At 37.0% G+C, this 19,451-nt stretch overlaps 5 protein-coding genes across 10 annotated transcripts in view; 3 read left to right on the top strand and 2 right to left on the bottom strand.

Moving 5' to 3' along the window:
* Positions 1–26: 26 nt before the first annotated feature.
* Positions 27–2,955, bottom strand: LOC108617417 (Golgi matrix protein 130 kD). Its single transcript, XM_018013215.2, has 4 exons — positions 2,753–2,955; positions 1,661–2,677; positions 1,088–1,600; positions 27–1,028 (listed from the first exon to the last, which is right to left on the bottom strand). Exons 1-4 carry the CDS (start codon positions 2,807–2,809, stop codon positions 231–233), a joined length of 2,385 nt encoding a protein of 794 aa, XP_017868704.1. The 5' UTR covers positions 2,810–2,955; the 3' UTR covers positions 27–230.
* Positions 2,956–3,312: 357 nt separating this feature from the next.
* On the top strand, positions 3,313–6,094 carry NtR (neuronal acetylcholine receptor subunit NtR). Its single transcript, XM_018009519.2, has 9 exons — positions 3,313–3,676; positions 3,736–3,867; positions 3,925–4,077; positions 4,137–4,431; positions 4,783–5,201; positions 5,254–5,394; positions 5,461–5,627; positions 5,680–5,809; positions 5,906–6,094. Exons 1-8 carry the CDS (start codon positions 3,370–3,372, stop codon positions 5,806–5,808), a joined length of 1,743 nt encoding a protein of 580 aa, XP_017865008.1. The 5' UTR covers positions 3,313–3,369; the 3' UTR covers position 5,809; positions 5,906–6,094.
* On the bottom strand, positions 6,028–7,160 carry LOC108615210 (uncharacterized). The gene is made up of 3 exons (XM_018009553.2): positions 7,036–7,160; positions 6,608–6,976; positions 6,028–6,466 (listed from the first exon to the last, which is right to left on the bottom strand). The coding sequence occupies exons 1-3, from the start codon at positions 7,045–7,047 to the stop codon at positions 6,257–6,259; spliced, it is 591 nt and encodes a 196-aa protein (XP_017865042.1). The 5' UTR covers positions 7,048–7,160; the 3' UTR covers positions 6,028–6,256.
* Positions 7,161–8,456: 1,296 nt separating this feature from the next.
* Positions 8,457–9,311, top strand: LOC108615215 (uncharacterized). Its single transcript, XM_018009558.2, has 3 exons — positions 8,457–8,648; positions 8,695–8,877; positions 8,935–9,311. The coding sequence occupies exons 1-3, from the start codon at positions 8,585–8,587 to the stop codon at positions 9,159–9,161; spliced, it is 474 nt and encodes a 157-aa protein (XP_017865047.1). The 5' UTR covers positions 8,457–8,584; the 3' UTR covers positions 9,162–9,311.
* Positions 9,312–16,864: 7,553 nt separating this feature from the next.
* a (arc) overlaps positions 16,865–19,451 on the top strand; it is a 53,963-nt gene continuing 51,376 nt past the window's right edge. For 2 of the 6 annotated variants that reach the window (XM_089470548.1, XM_018009485.2), the window contains exons 1-2: positions 16,865–17,020; positions 18,075–18,375. The gene's annotated coding sequence lies outside the window, so the exon portion shown is untranslated. The other 4 variants (XM_089470544.1, XM_089470545.1, XM_089470547.1 and 1 more) reach the window with 4 other exon arrangements.

The raw sequence follows: 19,451 nt of genomic DNA, 5'->3' as shown, positions 1-19,451 counted from the left end.
TATTAAACATTTGTATAACATACACATAAATTTTAAATATATTTTATTATTTTTTTTAGAGCTATAGCCAAAGTTTTTTGCTTTGATTAAACGTTATTCTTGAAACATATACAAAAAAGAGTGTATAGCCTATACAGAGGCTGGTCGAAGCGAAAACGCGATTACGCTTAACAAATAATTGCACTTTGAATACAATATGTTAACATTTGCAGTTTCTGATTTGGCCGCGTTCAGACAACCTCAAACTTGCCCAGGCAGCAGTTGAGATGGTCCACGGCCTGGCCACCGGCCAGTCCTGTGCTGGGCGCCTGTTCGGTATTCACTTTGATTTCCGTTATAATATCCTGTATTTTGTGTATAATCTGCTGAGAGTTTTCATTCTCTGCTGCGTTGTCGCCTGCTGGCGACTGCTGCTGCTGCTGCTGCTCCGGCTGGTTATTGACGACAGCTGTTTCGCCTGGAAGATCGACGGCTAGACCTAGGCTACCCACCAGTTTGTTGAGGGCATCGATCTTTTCGCGCAGCTGCTCACGTTCCGCCTTGAGCAGACGCATCTGCGCGGCCTTCTCGTACTCGCGCTGCTTCAGCATGCGCCGCTGGGTCTGATAGAGAGCGATGTATTCGCCAATGGTTTCGGTTTCGCTTTGCAGCTGCAGCACCAGATGCTCCAGGCTCTGCTTCTCCTCGGTCAGATCTGCAACTTTGCTGATGAGTGTGGTGAAACGGGATTGCAGCTTTTCCACAGCATCGGCTGTAGGCAACAAGGGGGTCTTGCAAGTGGACACTTGATCGCCGTGGGAGTGCTCCTGATGCTCGTGATGATCATGGTGATGATGATGATGATCGTCACCATGCTTATGCTCATGATGATGATGATGATCGTCACCGTGCTTGTGCTCATGCTCATCATGATGCTGATGATCGTCATGATGGTGTTCATGCTCATGATGATCCTGCTCATTCACATGCTCCGCAGTGCCCTCGGCTGTATCCGTTTCGCTTAGATCGTTGCTATGATATACCTTGGCCTGTAAATAAGAGCAGAAATGTTTATTCGTCTGGCTCCAATTGGGCAGTCTCCACTCACCTCATAATGCCTCAATCGATCCACCTGCTGTTGCAGCATTAGCTGCGTGCGCTGCAGCTCGACGTTCTCGTGCGAGAGTCGTATCATTTCCTCGTCCTTGAACTTGAAGCGCTCTTCATTCGCTTTCAGCTTCTGCTCCATGCTGGCATAGTTCTGGCGCATCTCACGATTGGCAAACTCCTCGGCATCCAGTTTATTGACCAGCTCCAGTTTATCATTGGTCAGCTGGACAAAACGTTGCTGCAGCTCATCCAACTGCTGCTTCATATCCATGTTCTGGCTGAGCGCTCGCGAGGCGGCCACTTTATCGGACTCCATCGTGGCCAATAGCTTCAGCTGATTCGGCTGTTCTGTCTGCAGTCGTGCCAACTCCTGCTCCAACTCAACAAGTCTGAGCTCCTTCAATTCCAATTGATTATCCTGTGATTTAATTTTCAACAGGAACTCGTGTCGCTCAAACTCCAAATCTTCAATTTTCTCTTTCAACGCAGCTAACTCCGCACTCGACGCCGTCTAAAAGAAGTTGATCTCGGTTAAAGGCAGCTGGAAGCAGCTTTCTAGAGAATCACTCACCTCGGTCTGTACTGGCTGGACTGGTTCGGCTTCCTTCTTGGCTGCTTCCTTGTATTGTGCTTGCAGAGCTAAATTTTTTTGTATATCACGTTCGAGTCCGCTCACATGTTCGACCAGCTGGCGCTCGCGCTCCTTGAGCTCGGCTGCCTCCTCGGTCAGTTCGGCGTTGCGTTCCTTTAGGCTGGCCACATAGTTTTGATACTGAATTGCCGCCTGCTCCTTGTCCTGCGTTAGCTGTGACACCATTTGCTGCAGATCGCGTATTTGTTGCTCATACATATATTGTGTTTGGGTTAGCGTCTCGACGCGGTTGTCTGCATTCACATTCGACTCGTCCGAGAGCTGACGAATGCGCAATTGTGCCATTTCGAGTTCATTGCATTTCTCGGTGTGCTGCTGTTGCAGTTCGTCCTGCTTTGTTTTGAGCTGCTGCACCTGAGCCTCGAGCTCACTGAGATGCGCCTTCTGGTCCTCGATTTGAGCACTTGCCACCGCCAGTTTGTGTTGCAGCTCAGCGTTTTGATTGCGCTGCTGTCCAGCGTTACGTTGCAGCTCCTGGCAATGCTGCTGCATTTGGTCAAGCCGTTCCATGGTCTGGCCATGCTCTGTGCGTAGTTCCTCCAGCTCCAATTCTCGCTCACGGCACAGATGCCGGCTCTTCGTTAGCTCCGTATTCAATTGAGCCTTTTCTGCAATTAATACTTGAATTGTTTGCAAATTTGTATCGTTTTGCTGTCCGTTCAGCGGCCAAATGGATTGCACTTCTGTTTCTGGCTGTATTGTCGGCATCGTTTTCTTGGAAAAATACGCAGCTGCCGAGGGCATTGCTGGCATTGTCTGCTCCACTGTTTGTTGCGACTGCGCCGCTCCGCTGCCGCTGCCGACGCCATTGCTCGAGCTTAATTCGCAATCAGAACGTTCGGATAAATTGCTCGCAATGCTTACTGTTGACGAATTGGTGTTTGTGCCAATGTTCTCCTCAATGTTGTTGTTGTTGCGTTGCTGGTACTCTTTCAGCTGGAAAACAATCACCAAAATCAATACAAGGCAGTGTGTGTTGGTGTCCACGTCATGATGTATTTTTCATTTTACCTTTTTGCGAGCCGCCGCCAGTTTCTGGGCTTTGACATCTTGTGTGTCGTCCGGCATGGCCAATGGGGCAACTCTAGCAGTTCACCTTTGTAACGCCTACGTGCGGATTTAATGCAAATCAAATTTAAATGAAAATTTAACTCAATGCGACAGACAGTCTATCGTATCGATATGTTAGGAATGGCCAATCAATATCGATAAATCGAAATGTATATTTTGATTATGTTCAGATACGTGAAACTAGTTCATTAAGTTCAGTTCAAATAACTAAAGTGGCTCCAAATATATTGGGGGTATCCTACATTCGCAACAGGAAAAATTGATATGGTTCATAATGAAGTGATGACAATAACAATTAGGAGTAGTTTAAGATAAAATAAATTATGTATATTCAAATATTTATTGGCGCCAGTCAAAAACATTCACAGTTCACTGGTAAAATATATATTTTGTTACTTACTGTCAATAGCTAACAGCTATAAAACAGTGAACAGCGAACCCGATGAAAAAATGCAAAGTTGCGTAGATTCGATAATTTACTTTGATGTGCTGATTGGGGCGCGCAAGTTTCAGTTGTTTTTTGAGCCCACAACGAATGCTATGCGCTTCGGATAAAAATGAAGTTGTATGAAAAATGGCTTATCAGTGTTTTCTTATATCTGGCACTAGCGCTGCATCCGGCCAACGCGAAGGGCCGTTATAATATCAGCTTTGCACAGTTGGACACATGCGACAGCATTGAAATTGATAAATTCGCTGGATATGCATACAAAGATTTTTTTATGATACACACTTTGGATAATAATAATATCCTGCCCAATGAGCGCCTACATTTAAAATTTTATGTGTTGACGAGCATGGATGCCCATATATTACTTTCGGTAACAAATCACCCGCGTCCCGAGGATCGAGTATACGAAATTGGCAAGTCAAGAAAATTTGCATAAAATTCTAGTATATATCTAGTATTAATATAATCGCAGTAATTGGAGCTGGCGGAGATACATTTTCGACCATTCGCACAAACATGGGCATGAAGCGAGTCTCAACAAATCAAGATATTGAATTACTTTCGGTGTATGAACCAACGCCAATTGAAATCGTTCAAACTAAAGGTAAGGTAGAGCTCAACGAATTGAAGCCTATAAAATAATATATATTTTTATTTCTAGATGGTGACTTGTATGTCTACATTCCTGGTTTTAAGAAGGAGCCACTGCTTCATTATATGGATCCCTCCCCGCTGAATATCAACTACATCAGCTTCAGCACATTTGGAATGAACTCCGCGCGCTGGTTCTATGATTGCGCCTTTGATGGATTTAGTAAGTGAATTTAGCTTGAGTTCGAATCTTTAATTTTCTTATCTCAAATGTGTTCGTAGCGAATGAAATGGAGCGGGAACAGCATGAGCAATCCGTTGAAGATCGTTTGCTGGACGCTTTAATATATCAGGCATTGAACAGCAGCTTGCCCAGTAATCTGACTGAGGTTCAGTTTAATTTTCAAATGCAATCGCTAGCTTACGATCCATCTAGTGCCCATTTGCATGCGCGTATGCAACTGATGATGCACTGGCAAGATGATCGACTACGCTGGCAACCGGAGAGCTATGGGCAACTGACATCGTTTGAGCATCCGCTATTACAAATATGGACACCTCATTTGGTGATACTAAAGTATGTATATATATTTTTCAATTGTTAAATGTAGTTGAAGATTGGGGTCTCGTGATAGCATACATACATATATCCAACTCTTGATATTCATCCGCTTAAAAGGGATTATATTTTCTATCGGTTGATAAGCTGTTAAACCAAGATTTCACAAACTACTATCGGATGACCGATACGTACGGAAGCGATAAGCAAGTATTTTACAAGCTATCGGGTAATCGATAAACTAAATTTAATTGCGCCGATAGCCTTGGATTTGATTAATTTTTGTTGGATTGCCAATTGCTAGCTCTGTAGTTATTCTATTTAATGTTAGTAGAACACAAATATACAAATATTTCCCTTTTCTTTTAGTGGCGCATTGGAGTCGTTGGGTACCGCATTGAAAGACTTTGAATTGCGAGTTTATAGCAATGGCAACGTCAGCCTCATGGCCAATAATTGGGAAGCGACGACATGGTGCGTGGACACAGAGCGTAATTGGCCCGATGAGCGTATCAATTGCGACATTCAACTGGGCATCGATCAGAACCAGGCAAAGATTGCTTTAACCCACGATAATGAACGAAAGCCGCTGACGCCCAATGAACATGTAAACACTCCCTCTGGATGGACTTTTGTAAAAATAGCCGTGGTGCATGTAGAGAATGCAACTACCCTGCGCTATACGCCCAAGGGTATACTGCAGACAATGTCTGGCGATGTGGCCATAGGATTCACATTGCATCGGAATGGCAACTTCTACAGACTGGTCTTTGCCATGCCATTGTATGGTGAGTTCTCAATCTTATCTATGATGAAATTTAACTAATTTTCTTTTGGCAGCATGTGAAATCTTCTTAGGACTCTCATTTCTCTTACGTGGATATCGACGCGGCGCTCTCATTCTTATTGTTGTCATGCTAACGGCGTGGGGTCTCATGTATCTGACGCGCCATGCCTCGCCGCACTATGTGCCGCCTCTCAGTAAGTTTATAATAGATTCTACTCAGAACTTATATGTATATGTATTAAATATTAATTATTGTTCAGTGTCAGCCTATCAGCACATTATGCGCGCTTCCGTTTATTGTTATTTACTGCATATCGCCATCATGTGGCTGGAACGTTATCCACCTCGCGCCAAGGCGCCAGCCTGGCTTTTGTCCCTGATGAATTGGAGCCCGTTGCGTTTATTTCTGGGACTTCGTATTTCAGATGTAAGTTGAGCTATTTTGTGTGTAATAATTTTACAAAATCTCTTTTCCATAGTCAACGGAATTCTGCGATTCTCAAGCTCGACCTTGGCGTCAACTTGCTAAAGTTCTAAACAATGGCAGTTTTATTGGTGTCAATATTTGCTTCATTATACTAAATACGACCGATATATCCGCACATTAAAGTAAATAATTTACTTTTAATCAAATCGAAATGGCATTAGAAAATATTTCTTCATTTGCTAATCCTCCATGTATCTTGCTCTCTTTTCGCCGCATAGCTTTTAAAACTATCGATACTCATAAATAAAATAATCGGTTCTGCAAGTGACTCCAGGCTTGCAGATGTTTGCACAGTAAATCATATCTTCAGCTTACAAAGACAAAAGCAACAATAGCAGCATTTGAAAAATGTAATTTTTCTTTATTTGCAATAATTGGGGCCTTAAATAAATACAGAATATACGAAATATGGGAATTTGTTGGAAAATATAAGTTTTGGAAAACGTGCGGCTGTCAACTTCTTTTTCATTCTCTCTCTTTCAATCTCTCGTTACTTACTCCCCCTTGCTTTGTACGCCTCATTGTGGCCATCTCTACCCAAAACACGCACTGGAGATGACAGTGGCTTCTTAGTGATAGCCATAGTGATCATCGTATCCGCCCAGTGTCAGAGCTGGTGCAGCATATGATTTTAGCAATGTTGGCTGATAGCTGATCGCTGGAGCAGCATAGGACTTGACTACGGTTGGGGCAGCGTAGCTAATAGCCGGTGCGGCATATGACTTAACAATGGGTGCGGCTGCATATGACTTGATGATGGGCGTGGCGTGGGAAACAACCTGTCGATGAGAATGACCGTTTGATGGGATTCAAAATGAATGAGATATCGGCCAATGTATATACAGATAAATATCGATAATCTAATACAATTGAGCTATAATTGTTCTAAATGAACTGGTTCACTGTTTAAATAATCTTACCGAACTGAAATGAGAGTAACTTGTGGCTGGAGCAGCAACGGCTTTGACGACTGGTGCAGCGTAGGACTTGACCAACGTAGGAGCAGCATAGCTAATGGCTGGTGCATACGACTTGATGACCGGAGCAGGTGCAGCATAACTAATAGCGGGCGCATATGACTTCACAACAGTTGGCGCTGCGTAGCTAATAGCTGGCGCATACGACTTGATGACTGGAGCAGCTGCTGCATAGGTGACGGCAGGCGCTGCATGGGCATAAGTAATCGCAGGCTCAGCATGTCCATAGCTAATGGCGGGCGCGGTGTGTCCCAATCCTAGATCCAGCAAGCCGGGTGCAGCGCTTGCGACGGCCAACAAAGTGGATAGAATCTGTCAGAGGCACAACATGATTAGTAAGGATATATCGTATATATATATCTTTGGCTTACCAATAGTTTCATGTTTAGGCTTTTAACTGAGAACTGCAACTGTAAATTCAATGCGTGCACTCAGTTACTTTTATACTGCAACGCGACGCACGCAGTCAACGCGGACAGCGGACAGCGGACGTTGGACGGTGGACAGATGACTAGCTAGATACTCAGTCCGTGCCTAGGCCTGGCGAATTCGACTTCGATTTGTATTTCGATTTCGATCTCGTCGTTCAGCGTCAACAAAGCGGGCCAGAGCAGCACCAATTTGTGAAGTATCTTTGAAGTGGACAACGACAGCGACAACGTCCGAATGCGATTCTTGTTGTTGTTGTTGGTGTTGGAGTAGCTGTTGCTGTTGTTGTTGTTGTTGCTGCCATTGCGGATGACGCAACAGCTTTGGATTGGCTGGCAAGGCAGACCACTTGTCGTCAGACGGGGCAGGCTGGGATTTTTTTTTTTTGGCAGCCGCGCGCTCGCTCGGGATTTCTAATTAGAAAGCAGCATTCATTGGAGAATTCTACATGTTTTTGATTTGTTTTTGCGTGTCGTTTGTAACCAAATTGGTTGCCTTTTTAACCTTGCGCCTAACCACTTAATTAGCTTAGAACATACAGTGTTTGGCACACATACTAACATATTTCGTCCGTTTGGGTGTGTTTGAGGAATCCAGGCGAGAATGTTGTCTAATTATTCGCAGCTGCTCAACTATTTGACACGGCCAACAATTGCATAATTATCATAGCTAAAAAAAAAAAAAAAAAACAACAAATTTCTAAAACAATCTTTTTTAGATTTCAGCTTCACTTTTGCTGCTGCGGCTGCTGTCGGGCCAAAATACTGCTGCGTGCCACATTTGACCATATTTGTGTGTTGTCTGTTTGCTAAAAATGCTAAAAATTGTGATTTGCTGTTGCTGATGTTGTTGTTATTATTATTGCATTTTACAAAGTAGTGTCCAGCCACGCCGTATACTTTTGGCCAACAGAGCGGGCCAGAAGCAGCTCGTGGGACTTTTTCGGTCTAAGGCATTTAACCCTTGTGGGGACTATGGACTTTTTTCAAGCTCAATCTATGACAGATGCGAATATAATTTTATTATTAATAAATATATAACACTATAATATTAAATGAGATTTATTATTATTTTTATAAGACACAGAACTAAAGTTTTCTAGCTATCGATGTTTATTATCTCATCCATAACAAATGTAATTTGGTTTTAAATTTGTTATACCGTAACAGTAGTATAACAGTATAACAGTTAAAGTTCAACTAATGTATACCATCTTATAAAACTCAGAGAATTTAAGTTTCCTAGTTATCTAACCCCATTATCTATTCAAGCTCTTGCTGAATTCTTGATCAGTCTAGTCTACTTAGCTCAGTCCGCTTATTCTTTCCACCCCTTCAACCGCCCTTCTGTCAGACATTAATTATTCCATTTCAAATATTTACAAATCAAAGTAGGTTATTTTCAAATCTATAGAATAGGCATAAAATTCGTGAGTTTTCTGAATGATGACATTCTAAATTATTTTATTATTTGAATAAGCTAAATTCCAGTATGGATGTCTTGAGAATGGTGTTTTGTATATACTGGACCTGTGCCTTTCTAAATTTAAGTCCAAGTAAGCATCTATATATTTTGATATTACTAAAAACTAAATCTTATAGATGTTAATGCCAATGGCAATCAGTGTATGACATGCAAGAATAAATTTAAACCTTGCAAAGTTACCCACAAATTTCTAAAGATCCTAAGTAAAGCGGATCAGGGCAAATTAGTACCGAAAACAGCCAATGATGGAGCCAACCAACATTTGGATAAATGCCTTCATCCTGGCTACAAACTAACTGGTAACTGTGCATCTCATTCACATTCTATATATATAATCCATTATAACTGTATTTTAGATACTCTCAATTTTACCATATGCTCTGGTAGCTCAGATGGCATATGTCACACAATTGCTGCAAAAACTAGTGACGAGTATGTGATATCACTTTATTGCAAAAGGTGCTTCAAGCACTGCGATTGTCCAGAACTAAACAAGGGAAATGCTCTCAGAGAAGAGGCTATAATTGTAACACTATGCCTGGCAGCGTATTACTTTTTGATAAACTATAATTTATTGGCATAGTTACGGATTAGACTTAGAGACAATGTAATTTTGATATATTATATTTGTAAGATTACAATTTTAAGTAATTTTGTATAAGAGTTACAAATTAACAAATATGTATAATGGAGAACATAATTTTGATAATACAATTAAAACCTTGTCACATCATGTGTGTTGTATAACGGTAAAATAATAATTGATTTATATAACCTTCATCTAGGATCTTAACTTTTCTGACTATCTGTATTTAGATATATTTTTCTCTATTGGAACTTTCAAAAATTAATTCTGCTTCAGCTGCTCTAGACGATCTCTCTCTCTCTCTCTCTCTCTCTCTCTCTCTCTCTCTTTCCCTTCGGACTCTGATAAAAACCTAATCTACCTATAGATGAGGACTCCGTACATAAGGTGTTAATAAAAGAGCCAAGTCTAATTATTTCTAATTATAAGATTTCCAGCAATCTATCTATTTAATCTATAATCTACAATCTCTATTGTAGCCCGTGTGACTTTTGCCCAAATCAAACCCACTAGCTAAGGTGTTAAGGGTCGAGCGGCGCCGATGACGCAGCATTTTGAAGTTTCTGCAGTTGAGAGTCGGAGTCTGAGCAAAACCTCCTCTTGGCAGTCAACATTGTGGCCATAAGACAGCTGAGACACCTGAGACACCTGTGCTGTGCTGCCTGTGCATAAATCATGCCACAAGAATGTGATTTATGTGAAATCTATTAGCAAATATTAAAGTCAATATAACAATTGTGAGTGTGTGCGTGTATCGGTGTGTGTGAGCTGAGTTTATAAATAAAAGATTTGATGCCTGCTCCAGTTTTGTTTTTAGACAGCGTGAAAATTGCTTTCAATAGCCGCGCGAAAATCGGGTTGCGCTTATTTTCCGGCAGCATAAAATTATCTATGTCAATTTATGCTCAATCGCTCAATTGATCAATTGATCCAACGATCATTTGATCAACTGGAGAAGGGTTATAAAATCAGATGCCAAATCGGCATCGGTCGCCTCCCAGCCTGGCTTTATTTAGTCGACAGCAAAATGCGACGCATTTGGCAATCGGGGAGGGGCGGGGCGGTTAGCAGGGGCGGGCGAGCGATCGAGCGAGCGCACGCCAGCGAGCTCCAAATTAGTGCAAAATGCTTTAGGCCGAGCCACAGACGAATGCCTAATTAACCAACGCAATACGAACTAACAGCTAACAGCAAACAGTTGACAGCAAATCCAAGGTGCAGCTAGTTGGCCATTGCTCAATGCGAAGAATTCTCTTTTTTTTCTTCTTTTTTTTTTTTTTTTTTTTTGCTCATTTGGCTTTGCGGTGAATGCCATGCATGCATCTGTGACGGGCCATCGCATGCGCATGCGCATGTCTCACGCTGCGTATGCGTATTTTTCTTGGACTGTGTTGATTTTCAATTAATTAACGCAGCGCCTGAATTTGAATTTCAATCGGAAAAGCTGCAAAATGAAGCGACGACGATGACCAAAAACAAAATTGCGTCTAGTTGATTGAATGCAAACAGTCATTGTGAATTGCGTATAGCCATTCACAGTAGTAGATGCTAAGCAGGGAAAAAACTCTGGAAAATTATATTAGAGGGAGTATTTGACTTGATGGGTCTAATTAGTGGGCAAGAGTTTGTAAATAATAAGTAGTATATGAAGTGTGCTTTTATATATTTTAAAATAAATTGTTAATCAATAATTATTATTAATTAAATATATTTAAAAAAAATTTGTTTATTGAATTATAGTAATTTAAATAAATTATTAATCAATAATTATTATTAATTATATATATTTTAAGAAAAAACTTGGTTATAGAATTATAGTACATTTGGAAAGTACTTTACACTTTTATGAAGTCTTCAATTAATTTTTAACTAAATATTATGGTATATACAATCAAAAAAATTTTTTTTTAAATTTTATTAAACATAAAAAAAAAATAGTGCAATAGTTAAATATGATAAATTAATTAATTTTTGAGTTGTACAGCATAGGAAATGGCTTTCTAGTATATTTAAATATGATAAAATTTTAAAATTGTGAACTGTAGAGCATAGGAAAATTACTTTATGGTTCTTTTAATTTTAAATAAATAAAAATTTAGTTTAAGTTTAATAAATAATAATAAATAATACATAAATAATATATATAACAAGAAATAAATATATAAGCATACTTTTTTTTTAAACACACATTGAATGCATGCTTGATGAGACAACTTGGAGCTGTTTAATGAGTATCAGCTAGTCGTGCCTCACAAGCTAGAGTACTTATGTACTTAGATTCTTAGGCTATGTATGCTAAACAAAATACATTCCACCTAGATTTGGGATCTAATTTAGGAATTTGTATAATAGATAAAATGAGATCATGAATAAAAAAATAGTAAGGCATTTTTAATTGTTAAAGAAATATCACGATAAATGTAAATTTTTTTATGGAAACTACATATATCAACAAAAACAATATTATATTTCTATTAATTAGTCTCACGACATGTTGATTAAACTACTAAAATTTCACACTCTTCCACCTGTTGCATATCGCAGTCAAACCGCATCATGTCCACCTCATGCACATTCCAGCTCTACAGGGTATAACAGCCATGTCATATATTAAAAGTTATCCACAATTATGGATGCAAGAGTAAATGAAAAATAAAGCGAGACTCGTGTAGCTTTGATGAGGCAGGAATTAATGAATGAATCAATGAAATGGAGCTGAGGCTGCTGCCGTTGCTGCTGCTGCTGTTACGGCCAAGCTGTTAATTGGTTAGATGCAGCTGGCCAAGACAAAGTCAAAATTGTTGCCAAAGACAACGACAATTTGGCATTTGGCAATCCGTGACTGGTCCCAGTGATAGTTTCCATCACGAGCTGATGGTCCAGTCTACCTGTTCCACACTTTATGCGTCGCACTTTACCCAGCACAAGTGGGCCAATACTGCCAACTGCCAACTGCCAACTGCCAGCTGGCCATTTCAAGAATCAGTTTATGGTTATCACCGCGACTTGTCACCAAATGCTGCATATTGCAAACTCATACATTATACGAGTGTGTGCGTATGTGGGGAGGCTGTCATCCTTTGAATGGGCGTGGAAAACTTTAACTTTAAGTTTTATGTATCACTTGGCTGCTGGGATAAATTAAATGTGATCATAATTTAATTTATTGCAAATAATATACAGTGAAAAATTAATGTGTTTATTTATTGAATTTTATATGAATAAATTTAAAATTTATATAATTAATTCATTTTTTTATTGAAATATATATATGTGTATTGGAATTTTTTTTATTATAAAATAAATATTCTTAGTTTATATAAATTTTTGTACAATTTAAAAATTACAAAGTTTTAATTTTTATTTTTTATATATTATTATTATTATTATTATTTTTTTTTTGTATCAACTTTTTATTAAAAATAATTAAAAATATAATATAATAATTAAAAATAATGTAATGAAACATTTTGTAAAATATAATTTTTGTATTTTAAATATATCTATATATATTTTTTTTTATTTTCAATATATTTATATATTCCAATACATGCTTCACTCAGCTCTTTATGCTGAGAAAGACGTAAGATTTTTTTTAATTATATAAAAATGTCTGTGCTGAGCTAAAGAGATAATAAAGAAAGCTTAGAAGTATGCAAGCTTTGTTAGCATTTACATCAGATGTGTGCATACTTTTAGACGTTACTGTTAAGATGGATATTTTTAAAATTGATGATAAATGCTATTTATAATATTCTTTATTAAGTATAATTAAACTAAATGTGGTGTATATGTAGAGCATTTACGTATAGGTTCTACATTTTATAATATTAAAATAAAAAATAAAATGAAAATAAATTATAAATTATAAACTATTATTATTAAATATAAAACTATTCTTAACAAATTTATTTTACGTTGTATTTATTTTTATATTTAATTAAAATAAAATATTCTAGTAAGCCAATAATAATATTAAATAATAAAAAAAGTAAATAAATAAATAAATAATAAAATTTAATATTATTATGGGCTCACTAGAATATATTTTATTTTAATTAAATAATAATTTTTTTTTTACCATATATTGTGAAAAATATTTTCTGTTATTATTGACTCATACTAAACTAGTCAAAAATATATACATACATAAAATGTATATATGTTCTACCAAAATTACCTTTCTATAATTGCATTAATATGGAATTTGAACTTGTCCATTCAGTCCGCTTAACTTTAATTTGTTTGCATTTGCAGAGCGGAATGTAAATTTAGATCAAAGCGTTTAGCCCAACCACCCACCCAACGGCATCGCGGCGCAGTCAAGTTTCAGTTGGGGCCCCACCTGAACGAGATTCGCCCAGGTGAGTGTGCACTGACCTTAAAATACATTTTTAGCTGAGCTCAACAGATGCGAGGGAGGCTGTTGAGCTGCTCGATTGCTCGGACTATTGATTTTCGTATATAGCTGAAAATCCGATTGAATTGCAAGATGTAAAAAAGGAGAAATATTATATATGTATATACATATGTGTATGTGCACTTGTATATTTGTGCGGGCTGTTATAGTAATGTATGTATGTGCTTGTGTTAGGTTACCTAATAACTTAAAACCCCAAGCAGCTTTTGTGGTCATAATTCGTCGTGACGTTGGCCCCATCATCGACGCGTCGCTGTCAGCCCAAACAGCAACAACAACAACAGCTAAGAACGTTGCAGTCGCTGGGGTAGACGACTGCGCAATACTCGCTCATGGTCTTCTAAATTGGGAGATTAAAACAAATCTCAAAGGTTGGAGAGACTCAGCTCAAAGTTTGAGTATTTTCTTATGTTTCGCCCCATATTTAAGAGGAGTGTACATCTGGAGTTTTTGCTCAACCTCTAGAGAAGCTGAAGAGCACATCGCTTGTAAGCTTCTGGACTTATGTTGTTTATGAAAATATGCACAATATTATTGAATTAATTATTTATTATCAATTATAGAAACTTCATCTTCATGATTAGCTTCTATGTACATATATGATCTTTATCTTCATTATAAATCTTTATATATTTCTATAATACTTCATCTCTCTTCAATGCATTATCACAAAACCTATATACCCGCTTTCCCTTAATAGAGCCGTATGCAAACCGCCTTCAGCCAAAAGCCTCAGCTCCTAAGGAGTGTCGTAGACTTGTTGCTGTTATTGTCGCTGTTGTTGTTGTAAGTACTTATTGTTGTTGTTGCTGCAGTACTATTGACATTATTGATGGAAATTCTTTTGTGTTACGAAAAAAAAAAATAATAATATAAATAAAAAACAACAATAAGAAAGGAAAGGCAAATTAAGTTCTGAACATTGACTACACAAATACCCTTCAAAAATTATTTGAAAAAAAAAAAAATGCTGACAGAATGTAAATTTAAATTTAATTACTATTTGAATTTTTATAGTATATACATAGTATATATTTTATTTAGTGTAAATTCACTTGATGTTTATATATTTACTTATTTTTAAATATAATTCAACTAATTTCTTTATTTTTATTAATTATTACTTATTTTTTAATTTTTAAAATAAAACATTTACAAAAAAAAACAAAACAAAAAATTATTTATTATTAAAAAAAAAATAAATCAAATACCTAAAAAAAAATTTAAAAAATACATAAATTAAATTTAACATTTTGTTGATTTGTCTTTATATATTTTTAGATATTTTTGTATGTACTATCAGTATTAAAATTAAGCATAGTTATTCACCTGCTCACACCTGCATCATCATATTGAGAATACCCCGATTGAGCGGAGTGTATTCATAGAATATGCGACTGGGGACTGTTTACTCTTTCTTAGGCAGCAAATGAAAGCCCAACGTGTCGCATATGTGGACAGGTGCATATTAATGTGTTAGTGTGTGTGCGTGTGTGTGTGTGCTTGTGTCTGTTTGCCTCCGTTTTTCGTTTGCCATGCCGTCTGCCGTCTGTTTCGAATGCAAGCCAGGCCCATGGGCCCATGGGCCAGACTCACACCCAGAAGATGATCGAGACGTCGAGTGCGTGCCCCAGCCAAACAGTTATGCAAATCATGAGAGGGCCCCCGTTTTACTCAATTTCCCCTCAGCAGTGTGCATGTGTGTGCTTTTTGGACTGTGTGTGTATTTAGCGCCTAATACCCAAGTTTATGTCGCTTAATTATAGTCTTTAAGCAGCCGCTGTTTAACATGCTAATCGCTCGAGTGCTTAGGCCTCCTTCCACAGCCTCCTCCTCCTCCTTCTCCTGCTGCTGCTGCTACTCACTCCTCCTCCTCCTGCGGTGCCGTATCAAATGACAAACTTTGGCTTTAAGACCACTGCGAGGCTCTCTAATCATGGGCACATTTTTGTCATTTGGGTGGCTGGAAACTCTAGTAGCTTGGGAGCGGAAATCCGCCAACAGCTGCGAAAGTGGCCAGCGACTGTGGCCTTTTAAGGCGATCACAGTTAGCTTCATATCGATCTAGCGATCGTTCCATGTAGCCATATGTATATATGGCCAGTAATCAAAAAGTAATTCATGCTAACTGGGTATGGGCGTAACTTCCATCACACTTGGATTTTTATGGCATTAGCTTGTCTCAGTTATTGTTGGCTGGCTATCGGCCAAAATTAGAAAACAGAGATCTGCTTTTAATGATCGCAAAATACTTCTAAGCGCTACCGATTAAATTGCCATAAAAGTTGAGCTTTAATTGCGCCAAACAGGAAATCTTTGCCATACACAAATATTATATGGACAAGCTGGTAAATTTAACAAAAATATTTTGAATATTTAAAACTGAAAGAATCTTTATTTATTCTTTATTTTTTTAGGCCAAAAGCTTTTGAGTCTATATAGGGCATTGTAAATAAGCATTTAAACTTGATGAAATGATTGCAAGGAAAACAAAAACCAGTAAGGGTATTTTTTTAAATTTATATAAATGAAAATAATTTATTTTTATAATTGCTTTCCTTTGTAAACCAATATATATGCTTCTTAAAAATCATTGCTGGGTAACTTAAATATTGCATTAAAAACAAAATAGGTAATAAAAAATAATAATTATGTTAAAACTTTTTTTTTAACTTTTTAACAAAAATTAAACTTTCAATCAGAATAGTTAATTTTAAAATAAATAATAAACTTACTTAACTTTGCATTCACTGCTTCAAGTCGCGTATTTTAATAGCTTTGCCTTGCTTCGCCATAGCAGTCAGCTTTGTGTCTGGCAGCGCTCGCTTCTGCAACAGAGGTCTGTTACTCTCTCTGAGAGCATGATGTTAAAGTTAACAGCGGACTGTTCGTTTATCAAACATTCATTTCAATCAACAGTTGGTTAAATGAAACAGTTTGATTTATATGTTTTATTTATAACAAAAATGTCTGTTTCTTAATTAAGTAACAATTAACCCAATTTAAGATATAGAATACACAATTAAGAAGAATATTTACGTGTATGATTTGCATAAATTTCAAATGTGAGCCGCTTAAACACTAAACAACTGATTGTATTTTTGAAATAAAATTGTTACTAATTTTTTTTATTATTACATCTACAATGTCTTGCAAATCGTTAATGCTGTAGTCCAGAACTCCAAATGCCTCGCCAGCATGCAAGCAAGCGCCAAGAGCTCCAACAGCTAAACAAACACACAATCGATGCGACGCGACGTCTCTCCAGTGGCTTGGCGGCTACGCTCACTAGTTTCATTCCAGCAGCGAACGTGGAGCAAGTTGGTTGTGTCGCGCTTCGTTACGGTCTTTCTCACTCTCGCTGTCTCTTTTGTGCCGCTACTGGTTCATTTTCGTGTTTGTTTTGGCTCTTGTGCAGCCCAGCCTGCTTTATACGGTATATACGCCAAGCTCTGATTCAAAGCGGCATTTGCGTGCGTGTGTGTGTGTCGGTGTCGGTATCTATGTGTGCGTGTGTGTTCGCGTTTCAACAAGTGTTTTACTTAAAGAATGCAAAACAAATAAAAGAAAGCAATTGACAACAACAGCAACAACAAAAAGCAAATCAAATGTATATTTGCTATGCCATCTTATCACAAAATATAATAATAATAAAAATAAATATAAATAACTGTGTATGCACAAATTCAGTTGAAAAGGAAAAGAAAATGCTGCGCTTGGCGTTCCGCTAAGAATTATTTGTTTTGATAATTTGTTGACTCTGGTGGAATTTCTTTCGATAGTTGAAGGAATTTCAAAGCAGATAGAACTAAAGAGAAACTGAATGGCATATAATATAAATATAAACATATACAGTTATATCTATGTATGAGTATTTGCATAAATTAATATATTTGTATATATTATATATGTAAATCTATTATAAATTTAAAATAAAATGTGCAGTGATTCTGATAATGTTGGACTCTTGTGATATATAATTAAAGCCATTCCAGCTTATGCAATTAAATATCTTAATGTGGCTGTCCTTCATTAGAGTGGCTACTGTAGCTTGATTGATTGGTGATTACGAGACATGTAAACTGAGCTGCTCGAAGATAAACAAGCTAATGTCAAGGTTTTCTTTGAAATCATTTTTGATGTCTGCGATACAATGTTATTTATTTATTTATTTTTTTATAAAAATTTGTGGAGCTCTGTATAGCACGAGGATATCAAATTTTTTTCAAAAATCTCCAATTATCATCAATTATCATCAAGTTTCAAATGTTGTAATAAATGTTATATTTTAATTTCTGAATAGTTAGCTCTATAAATGTTGCAAAAATCATTGCTTGTCTATAAAAAAAAAACCCAAGCATAAAAGCATTTTCATGTCTCTGTAGCTTTGTATAGTTGTTAAGTTTAAGAGCGTGGATCCTAAAACTTAAGAGCATTCAATATAAACGATTAATGGTTATTTCTAATTGAAAGCCTTTTGCACATTTCAGCAAAAAAGAAAAGAGAAGAAAAACAGTTTAAGGCTTTGTGCAAACCATAAAACTAACGACTGCACAAAAACTTGTGTAAACAAGCAACAAAACAACAACAACAAAAACGAAGAAAACAAAAACAAAAATAAAGAAATAAAACATTAAACCGTCTTACGAATTTTCGCAAGTTGAACTCGTCTAACGGATTTTTAAGGCACTTGGCAAACATTTTTACAGCGATTTTTTCGCATTTGCTACTCGTTTTAGCCAATTTTGTGCTTGAAACGAAATACCATTTTATGCGTTATTTGGAAAATCGGTGAGTAGTTGTTACTATTTTCCCTACTTTTATTATTACTGTAAAGTGCATAAAGGCAAAAATAAGCATAAATATGCTGAAACTAAAAATAGTTCAACTTATGTTTATGTATATTTTTAACTATGGTCACAGAGGTAATCTACTCCTACTCTATACGCAGAAGGGGAGAGCCTAGGTACATTTTATGAGCCAATGAAGAAGCTCCTTAAAAATTGAAACCCATAAACGTTCCTTGAAAAAAACATTTACATAAATGATAAGATCAGATACATATATCACCAAAGCTTTTGCTGCTCCTCAAATAACTAGGGCCTCTGAATAGGAAACTTGATCCACCAATTCTGATAATATTATATAAATGTATTGAAGATATCATTATTTATATATCTATTTATATATGACAAATATATAAATCCTTAACATTATTAAATTTAATTTGACCATGTATAGGGCTTTTAAAATTTTTGAAAACAAAACATGTTAAGACAGGTGAGAATTTATTTCTCTCTTTTTTTTTCAATTTATGAACTCTTTAAACTAGCTGAACTGTCACTAATAGCAGCTGTCAAACAACTGCTGAACGGCTCACAGAATCTAAAACCGAAACAAAATTTATGCAAAATGTGTGCACGAGTTGAACAACCCGACAGAAAACGTAACCGCAACGGCAAAGGCAACCGCAAAAGCAACTGAAAGCGAGTGTTAGCTAGAGTCGATGCAAAGAGTCAAAGCTATATATATGCTATATATATATATATATATATATATATATATATATATATATGCATATATGTGTATGTACTGTTGGGGCTGGGTCTAACCTTCACAATCTGGCCGGCAAGATCTAATGTCATTAAAATCGCACAAGGTTAGAGGCAACAGGTAAGAGCAAGTGCTGGAGCTGAAGCTATCAAGCTGAATTAGTTCATGTGGGCTTTGCACCTGTCGGAGCCAAACAGAAAGAGATATATATATATATATATATATATATATATATATATATATATATATATATATATATATATATATATATATATATATATATATATATATAGAGAGAGAGAGAGAGAGAGGGC

The sequence above is a fragment of the Drosophila arizonae genome, chromosome 5 (assembly GCF_054131065.1).
Source record: "Drosophila arizonae isolate 15081-1271.41 chromosome 5, UAZ_ARI_1.0, whole genome shotgun sequence".
Classification (NCBI taxonomy): domain Eukaryota; kingdom Metazoa; phylum Arthropoda; class Insecta; order Diptera; family Drosophilidae; genus Drosophila; species Drosophila arizonae.
This window is presented reverse-complemented; position numbering and strand designations above follow the sequence as displayed.